The sequence below is a fragment of the Elephantulus edwardii genome, unplaced genomic scaffold (genome assembly GCF_000299155.1).
Source record: "Elephantulus edwardii isolate Elephantulus edwardi_28Jun2011 unplaced genomic scaffold, EleEdw1.0 scaffold00296, whole genome shotgun sequence".
Taxonomy (NCBI): Eukaryota; Metazoa; Chordata; class Mammalia; order Macroscelidea; family Macroscelididae; genus Elephantulus; species Elephantulus edwardii.
In genome coordinates this window covers 428,870-438,522 of record NW_006400046.1, presented here as the reverse complement: position 1 = coordinate 438,522, position 9,653 = coordinate 428,870, and the positions used below count along the sequence as shown (strand labels likewise).

The following is a 9,653-nucleotide window of genomic DNA, read 5'->3' as shown; positions in this document are numbered from 1 at the left end:
GGGCCTCCGAGCGCCCGGCGCCCCCTCCCCGGGCCGGGACCTCGGAGCCAGCGCGGCCCCCTTCTCTGCAGGTGGAGGTACGGACAGGGAGGGGGCGGGAGGACCCGGAGCCCCGCAGCACCTTGAGCTCGGCCCCGCCCCGAGGAAGAGGGGGCGCGGTGGAGGCGCGACTTTGGGTGTATGTGGTTGGCTGTGCATCCCTGTGCCTGGCGCATCCCCCCTCTTTTGCCCCCTCCCAGTACTCGATTCTTGGCAGGTGCCGCTCCACCTGGGGCAGGTGCCTGGAGTGGTGCCCGGAATGGGTGGATGCAACCTGGTCCCCGCCCCTCCCCCCACAACAAAGCTGCAGCGGCCCCGCCTCCAGACTGAGATTTATGATGATCCCCACGCCACTCAGATTGGCACTTGTTGACGGAAGTGTCAGAGTCACCTCAATTAGATCTGGGGATAGAGGACCCCCACGCCCAACCTTCGGACTTTGAGGCTGGATCTTTCCCCAAGTGTCGAGTCAACAGGCAAGGGATTTTCCCTTAACTGGAGTTTACCTGCCCTCCTCCGTTGGCATCAGGGCTGGGTCACCCTGTGCTCATGACTGGCACCAAGCTGCCATGGTACCAGGCTTGCCCTAGCTCCCCTGTGCCACCTTGACATCACTGCCTTGGGCTCACCTTCTCCATCTGGGTCAAGCAGGACCAGGTCGACCTAACTTCTTTGACTCAGTGTCATGAATCTAAGACATGTCTTGTGCCTCTGTGCCCCCTTTAACACCTCATCATCCACTTGGTTGTCTTGTGCTCTCTGTGTAACCAGTTCTCGTCTCCTTCTGCACCTGCCCCTTCCCCTCTGTGTCCACCCACCCTGTGACCCCTATGATAACCCTCCTCAGTCCTGCTGATGGCCTGCCAGCCTTGTCGAGGAGCTGGGCGTATCTGGTGTTGCCGATCACACAAGGTCAGACCTCCGGGTGGGCATCGGCTGGGGTCCTTGCCCTCAACCCTGGCCCGGGGAGGGCTGTATAAGAGCCCCCGTCCTTTGCGCATGCATGTCCTTGGTCTGTACCACACATGACCCCAGTGGTGTCTATGATTCCCACAACAAGGCTTGACCCATGGCTGTCCGCATGCTCTGTCCCCTCTTGACCACCCCTTTTTCATGGCTGCTGCCCCGACCCTCTGTCTTTCCTGATGTGTGCTTGTCTCTTCTGTGTCCGGCAAACGGATGTCCTGTCCAGATTCCGGAAACGCCCAAGGCATTGAAATCACCGGACATGGGGGTCTAGGTCCCTGGCTGCTCTGGGAAGAGGAGGGTGCTGGGAAGTGGGTGCCCTGAGCCTGGGGCCTCTTGCTCCAGGGGGAGAGAGAATAGGAATTCTCTGAGGCCAGACCAAGCTCTGGATTCCTGGGTTTGTCTTGTTGGCCCTCAGGTGACCCTTTGTCCCTGGGTAGGAGTGAGTCACCCAAGAGAGGAGGACCCAGGAGGCCAGGGCCTTCCTCCCTCTTCTCAGGCCTCGCCAGCCGGAGGTGGGCCCAGGGTGGCGCTCCTCCTCTGTGCTTGGATTTTCCCTGTTGAGCTGGCCTTGCTCCTGGCTGGACCCCTTGCTCTGCCTGCTGGAGAGGGAGAGGCTGTCCTGGTTGGGAGGTTATGTGAGTGTTGTCACTTCCTCACTGTGTGTCCTCGGTCCCCGTGCCTTCACTGTTCCCTGAGCCTCCATTCTGCCATCAGAAAAATGAGACTAAATAGTTTTTGCAGGGGAGAGAGACAGGGGCCCCTCTTGGCAGACAGGGAAGCTTTCAGTTTGTTAACTGTGGAGCAGTAATAACGACCAGAATGGCTCTGAAATTGCCACATGTCCCCTGGTGGTTGGGCGAAGTTGTCTCTAGTGAGAACTACTGTTGTTACTCAGAGCCTCAGTTTTCTCATCTGTAAAGTGGGAGAATAATGGAACTTCCCAGGGCTTTGAAAGGTTAGTAGCATCTGTGCTCCAGCAGCTGCCTTTGAAGTTGATGACTGGCCAACATTAACTTTCTTCATCTGTGAAATGGGTTCTCAGAGCCAAGGGAGGTAACACAGATGCAGCGCTTAGCTAGGCTGGGATGAATACTGGATTCTCTTTTATTGAAATCCTGTCCTGCCTCCTGCTGGCTGAGGGAGCTATTTCCTTATTTTATCAGAGAGTGGGGTGACAACAGTGCCTGCATCTTGGGTTGCCCTGGTTGACCTTGGGTAGAGCTTTTAGTAAACGATTAGCAGTAGTAGTATTTGAGCCTGAGTGTGTGCCTGGCCAGCGTCTGCCGGCCATTGGCTTTGGTCACCCCATGGTCGCGTTTAAGCGCTGTCTATCCAGTGTTTTAGCCCCAGAAGACTTGCTAGGCTACCTGCCTGGGCCCCCTAAACCTCAGATCTGTGGTCAGCAGCAGTGGGCAGCTAGACTGGGAGGAAGTTAGTAAGTCAGAAGGCCTGTGCCTGCAGGAAGGGGCTCCGCCTCTCCAGAAGTTGCTGTACTGACCCCAAAGGGGAAGCCGGGGACAAGGGGTGGGGCAGGAGAGCCTGGTTGCAGGGACATGTGGGGACGGCAGCCGGCCAGGCTGTGGGAGTGTGTGAGCACGTGGGCCGTGTTTGCACGGGCGGGTGGGGGTGTGCCTGTCCAGATCCAACAGCGTGTAGTGCTCACGTGCACGTGTTATAGGTGCAGGTATACGAGTGCGTGTGTGGGGAGGTATGGCTCAAGGCACAGGTGAACCTACGTCCATGCACACGCAAGTCTATGTTCTGTGTGTACACCTAGAGTTGTGAAAGTTTACATACATATACACGAAGCCTGTGTTTTGTGTACACACACACAAACACACACATAAATGCCAGAATTTGTATCCACATGTGAGCCTGTGTTGTGTGCAGACACCCGTAGGTATGGGAGTGCACACACACAGTTTTGAGTCTGTGTACTTTGCACACATGTAGATGTGGGCATGTGCTTTCATCTATGATCTCTGTTCTGTACATACACACCCATAGGTACAGGATTATACACACTTGCGTGTGTGTCCCACATGCACACCTAAATGCACATGAGAGCGTGTGCACACTCGTGGATGCTGTTTGCCATCCTTACGGTAGAGTGCACGGGCCTGTGTACCTCAGACACCTTCACCGGGCAGGGGGTGAACGCAGGGCCCTGCTGGCCTCTGCAAAGCAGGCTCAGCCCTTGAGTGGGAACTGAGAGGAAGCACCCCTAGATGTCCCAGAGCCCTGGCGCTGGCCTGCCGCAGGGGGTGCTGGGAGCTGGCAGGAAAGAGGAAGTGGTGACAAGAGGCCCTGGTAGGGCTGAGGCTCAGGAAGAGGGCGGGGCCCTCACCCTGGACCCAGGATGGCGGAGCCCGATCCCCTGGTGGACCAGGAACTGGAGGTGGGGGCTTGGTTCCCGGGGTGGGTGGTGGAAGAGATGCGCAAGTGGGACAGACTCCACGTGAATGGGAGACGGCAGCACCCTGCCCTTTATAAACTCATAGTTTTAGACTGAAGGGAGGAAGAGATGAGGCTTCAGAGCTCTCTGCTTGAAGGAAGATAATGTTTGGGGCCCTTTGGGGCTCCCAGGCTGGGTGGGGAGAGGAGAGCGGTCAGATGTGTGCTCAGGATAGTGGTGGAGGGGAGGTGGGCCTGCCTTTGAGACCTTCTGGGTGGATGGAGCCTGATCTGAGGACCTCCCTGGTTTGGGAGACAGTGGAGTGGAAATGGAGCTTATCTTCAAGACCTCCTAGTTTGAAGTTGTCGCCAGAAGGCAGGCAGGGCCTTCCCTTGGGATGTCCTACTTTGGGAGGACAGCAGAGAAGAAATGAGGACTACTCTCAGGACCTCCTAATTTGGGGGTACAGCAGAGGGGAAGGCAGAACTACCCCTGAGTTTGAGGGAAACAGATATAAGATCCTAGAGACCTCCTAGTTTCTAGGAGAAAAGAGTTGGGGGTCTCTTATTGGGACTTTCTAATTTGGGGAACAGGAGAAGGAAAACAAGGCCTACTTTGGGATCCCCTAGTTTGAGAGGACAGTAGTGGGGCAATGGAGTCTACTCTTCAGCATCCCAGTATCTGAGGCACAGATGAAAGGAGTCAGAACTAGGGGTATCCGTAGTCTGAAGGGATGAGAGAAGAAGACCCTATCTTCAGCCCTCATACTTTGAAGTAAGGCCTGAGCCCGACCTCACCTCTTGGTTTTGGGGCTCTGAGGAGTGGGCTCAGGCCCCGTCTCTGAGGCACCCCATCTGGGAGGCTATGAGACTGGGCCCAGGGTGGCTGAGGTGGTCTGCACCCCAGAGCTGACCCCCACTGACCCCGCCCCATCCCACAGAGCGAGCCTCGCAGCTGGTCCCTGCTGGAACAGCTGGGCCTCGCGGGGGCGGACTTGGCGGCCCCCGGGGTGCAGCAGCAGCTGGAGCTGGAGCGGGAGCGGCTGCGCCGGGAGATCCGCAAGGAGCTGAAGCTGAAGGAGGGGGCCGAGAACCTGCGGCGGGCCACCACCGACCTGGGCCGCAGCCTGGGCCCCTTGGAGCTGCTGCTGCGAGGCTCCTCGCGCCGCCTGGACCTGCTGCACCAGCAGCTGCAGGAGCTGCATGCCCACGTGGTGCTGCCCGACCCCGCCGCCGCTGCCCACGGTGAGCTGGGCTGCCTCGGGGTGCAGGGGTTCCCACCCCCCCAGGGGCAGGCCTGCTGTCTGAACAGCTAGGCCTGCACCAGAAATTCAGCACCATCTCTGCTGGTCCCAGAGAGACAGACTCAGTGATTCTGGATCTTCAAATGCAGTCAGAGCAGAGAGTGAAATCTGCACAGCAGACACTCACACCGGCACTCAGATGGACACACTGTCCACACAACAGGGGTTCCCACACACTGACACCTAGATGTGCGGGCTGTCGACACCCAGACAAATGTGTACTCTGTGAACACCCGGAGATTCCTACACACTGACACCTAGATGTGCCTGCTGTCGACACCCAGAGAAATGTACACTGTCAACACCTGGAGATTCCCACACACCAACACACATATGTACACACTGTTAACACCCACATAAATGTGCATACATGCTGTCAACACCCAGAGCTTCCCACACACTGGCAACGAGACGTACACACCATCAACACACAGAGATCCTCACATACCGACAGCTAGAAGGATGTGCTGTCAACACCCAGACAGATATACACATTGTCAACATCCAGGGGTTCCCACATACCAACACTCTCAGGTACATGCTGTCAAAACCTAGAATGTCAGTTACTCTTACAACCAGCTAACATTTACCTGCTTTCACACCAACTCCTGGATGACACGCATAGACTTCGACACTCATTGAAATACAAAATGCATGTGATTCCACCAGCCTCCAGAGACTCACAGTTTCACCAACACAAGCCAGCGTCCAAATACTTACCTTCCATTTCACAGATATCCAGAGATCCTCAAGTGCTGTCCCAGCAAGTCGTGGACAACACCCAAAACTCATGTCACTTCACCATCTAGAGGTGCTCATGCATGGTCTCAAAAATACCCAGTGACACCATTTTTATGTATTTATTTTTATTTTCTTTTTTGTCTGTGTACCGACAAATTGGATCTGACTGGTACATGAGGAGATTGTCCCTCCTTCTCCATCAGAGCATCTGATGGATTCGAACTGCTCACCTCTGGTATTGGAGTGCAGCTTCTTGTCCCTAGGCCACCAGAGCTCGCCCCACTGACACCCTGAACTCACACACAGCACGCCAGTGTCTAGAGACAGGTGTAATCTCACCAGCACCTGCACAACACTCACACAAGTGTCCTAGTGTCACATACACACAGAGAAATTCATCCACAACCACCCGTCATGTGTTGCCCTAAGTAGACCAGACAGCCAGAGGCGTCTGTGTACAGTCACAGTGCCTGAGGGCTCCTTGTCACTTAGACCAACACAGCTCTTCCATCCACATGGGCATGTAAATCCCTGAAAAGACACCATCACATCAACACTGAAGGTAAAAAGAGGGAGTTAAACCCACACAGAGTCATATCCATCCAACATGTCACCTGGAGACCCCCCCCAGTCACACCAATCTTCAGACACTCCCACGTCACCATCTAGCACCCAGAGACACACACAGACCACTGCACTAACACCCAGAAGTCTGCGTCCACAGTCAGAAACATCTGCATTCACCCCCACACCACCATTCTGCCACCTCACCCAGACCCCACGATGCACAGACACACTCTGACAGCTAGGTGGGTAGTTGGGGATTCCCATACACAGTCGCATCCATACCCACGGGTTCTCACACACCTGGAGGGAGACCTGTCTGAGTCTTGTCATGCTGACGGAGCTCTAAGGGAGAGCCTAGGGTGCTTCGAATCTTCCAGATGGTGGGCTGCCCCTCCTGCCTGTCTGCAGGCCCCACATACTTTATCCACCAGGATGCTGGGGGCAGAGCTATCCAGGCTGGGCTGGGGCAGATCCTGGGAGCTGGGGCAGAACCTCCCTCCTGAGCAGACCATGGTGAGACCTGTGCTGGCTCTTCCCCAACTGCCCCCTCCAGATGACCCCCAGTCTCCGGGTGCGGGCAGCACAGCCTGCCTGGCCACCAACCTGAGCCGTGTGGCTGGCCTGGAGAAGCAGCTGGCCATCGAGCTGAAGGTGAAGCAGGGGGCAGAGAACATGATCCAGACGTACAGTCACGGCAGCACCAAGGTGGGTACGTGCGTGTGCGCGCGCACACACACGTGTGCCTGCCACCCACACGTGCGGGGCGGCTGGGGTATAGGCTCAAGGGTGGGACCGCCTGCGCCAGTGGGAGGCTGGGACCGAGGGCTGGCTGACCAGGTGACTTGGAAACAGGCCTGAGGAGTGAGCAGTGCGTGGATGTAAATGGGAACTGGTGAATGGGAGTGATGTCAGACAGACACATGGCAGAGACTGTCCCCCACATGCACCTGGTCGCCCCCAGAGACTCAGGGACATCCTGCGTCAGGTGGCGTGTCTCTTACACACATTCATGCAGTCCTATCAGCTACCCCAGAACATACACGGAGAAACGGAGTCGCCACTCTCAGGACACAGGTAGAGGCAGGACAGCATCAGGATACACGTGCATTGTCACGGCCCCTGGAGACGCAGCAGTCACAACACCTGGGAATACAGCATGGATAACCACACACAGAGTCACATGCACATCTAGACACACGCACCATCATTCACTGTGTGGAGATGACCAGCGTGCACAGCTAAGTTCACGCGCAGGGCCTTGCATTGTCCTGCAGACACATGCATTCCCAGACATGGCCCCACTGGCAACACCTCTCTCCCCCTTTTCTCCCTCCCCTCCCCACCCCCGATCTACAGCAACACACAGCATTCTCACGCAGCCAGAGACACAGCTAGAGGCAGGCTGTCTGGAGAACACAGCTTCTCGACGGTATCACTATATAGTCACTGTGTCACCATACCACACTATATGGATGTGCAAACATTGCAAGAGGGCACAGAACTTAAGACTAGTGTGTCTTTTGTTGGGATGTGCAGTAAGGTACACGAAATTTAAGTGTACTTCATGACTCAAAAACACAAAGACTGAAGAAGAATTGTGATGTTGGCAAGGATTTTTGACTTCCATGGTCGGCCAGAAGAAAACTTTGTTTTGGAGACCATGCAAACAGGGTGCAACCTTAGAGGCAAGGATGGTAAAACGTCGTCTCGTACGCTCTGGGCGTCATGAGACTCAGCGTGGGCAAGGGTCAGAGCGCTTCATAGGTTTACTGTGGGTCGTAGTTGACTCGAGGTCTCCTGACAACAGGGGGGAGCCCAGCCTCCCTTCACGACCTGTCTCTGCCCCCAGGACCGGAAGCTGCTGCTGACAGCCCAGCAGATGCTGCAGGACAGTAAGACCAAGATCGACATCATCCGGATGCAGCTCCGCCGGGCCCTGCAGGCCGGCCAGCTGGAGAGCCAGGCCGCCCCGGACGAGGCCCAAGGTGTGTCCCACCCCGAGACCGCTGGACTGTGTCTTGCCCTGTCGGGCTCAGCCCACAAGAAGCCCATTTTGGGGTGGACAGGGAAGTGGGCATCGTGACTTAGTGGGAAACTGGTACTTGTTTGTTGCAGACCAAGGGTCCCAAAGAATGGAATAATTTTATAATTATTAATAAAGAGACAAACAGCCAGGAATGTGAGAGCAGAGAGCATAAAACAGGGGGCCAGCAGTTCTCGACTGAAGACCCCAAGCCAAGTTTTTCTGTATCTTTATTGAAAATTACCAGGAAGTAAATCACAAAGAGAATTAAATGCAAATGAAGCCAAGCTCTTTCTATAGAAAACCTTCTGCTTGACTCAGGAAGGAGGGGTTCACAAATGCAAGAATTTGGTTTACCCTTAACTATTAACCTTGATGCCTCAGGGTGAACTTGAGCTCAGGAGGTAACACTTCCTCTGTAGGGGGCCCCTTGCTGTCTCCTGTCTTGCAGGGAACAAACAGCTCATTTTCTAGGATCTGCCACAAGAGAAATCCTAACTTATAAATCTGTAATTCCTTCAATTCCTGAACAAGGGTTTTCATATAATATTTGGTATAAAGTTTGGCTTCCCATACTTGTTCCTGCCTGTCTCTGGACCTGGGTTTCCCATTTGTCCCAGGTGAGGTTAGGGGCATATCCCTAACCCTCTCTGGACGCCAGCTTCCCAGGTGTCCTAGTGTTGGTGAATTACAGCCTGTATGTCACAACCTACCACCTATTTTTGTAAATGAAGTTGTATTGGCGGAGAGCTGTGTCTGTTGGTTTACTATCATTCATAACTGGCTGTGTGCTCTAACAGTTGAGAGATCATAAGACCCATAGAGCTGAAAATATTTACTCTTCAGGCTTTTGGACTCAATGGTTGTACTGCCATGTATGCGCCTGTGTGTGTAGAGTTGAGTGTCCACAGCACGTGTGTGTATGTGTGCACTTGTTCATTGTACGTGTGTGTCTGTAGAAATGCCCAGGGTATCTCACGTGCCTGAACTTGTTGGAATTGTCACCTGAGCTTGGGACAGGGTCTTGGCGTACTGTGTACGGGATGAATGTTTCTCTTTTCACCAGCACTATTACTGTAGAAACACTAGCGTTGTATTTAGGCCTGTGAAACAAGAAATGAATGGGGCTCTGTGCCGATAAAACTTTGTCCCCGTGAAAAGTGGTAAGACCATCAGAATGGTGGTGGACCATCAGGCCACACATCCGTATGGATGTTAGAATTGGCATGCCACTGTCCGTGTCTTGGAGGGTGTCAGTGTCCGTGTGGTGATGCCTACAGTTAATCTCCCACCACTCATCCCTCTGTCATACTGGGGTGACCTACTGTGACAGTCGAAGTGATGCCAATGGTCGTACAATGTCAGAAGGGTCATTTGTGGTGGACAGATTTCAGTGGAGCTTCCACCCTAAGACAGACTAGCAAGAAGGACCTGGAACTCTACTTTGTGTGTGTGTGGGTGTGTGGGTGTGTCCAGTCATTCATTGTTGCACTTTTCTCCCTGCCCACCCTCTCCCCCTCAATTCACTCTTCTCCTTGAAAAGTAAAACTCTTTCATTGTTATGCAGTCCTTCCCCACAAGTCCACTCCACTGTGCAGCCTTCATTCTGGACTCCT

The 9,653-nt window shown here is 54.6% G+C and overlaps 1 protein-coding gene across 1 annotated transcript in view; it reads left to right on the top strand.

Moving 5' to 3' along the window:
- Positions 1-3,367: 3,367 nt before the first annotated feature.
- The window catches only part of PKN1 (protein kinase N1), a 26,310-nt gene continuing 20,024 nt past the window's right edge, over positions 3,368-9,653 (top strand). The window contains exons 1-4 of the mRNA XM_006900812.1: positions 3,368-3,406; positions 4,344-4,647; positions 6,568-6,719; positions 7,864-7,999. Of these exons, the coding sequence (XP_006900874.1) occupies positions 3,368-3,406; positions 4,344-4,647; positions 6,568-6,719; positions 7,864-7,999 (631 nt within the window). The remainder of the gene's footprint in view (positions 3,407-4,343; positions 4,648-6,567; positions 6,720-7,863; positions 8,000-9,653) is intronic.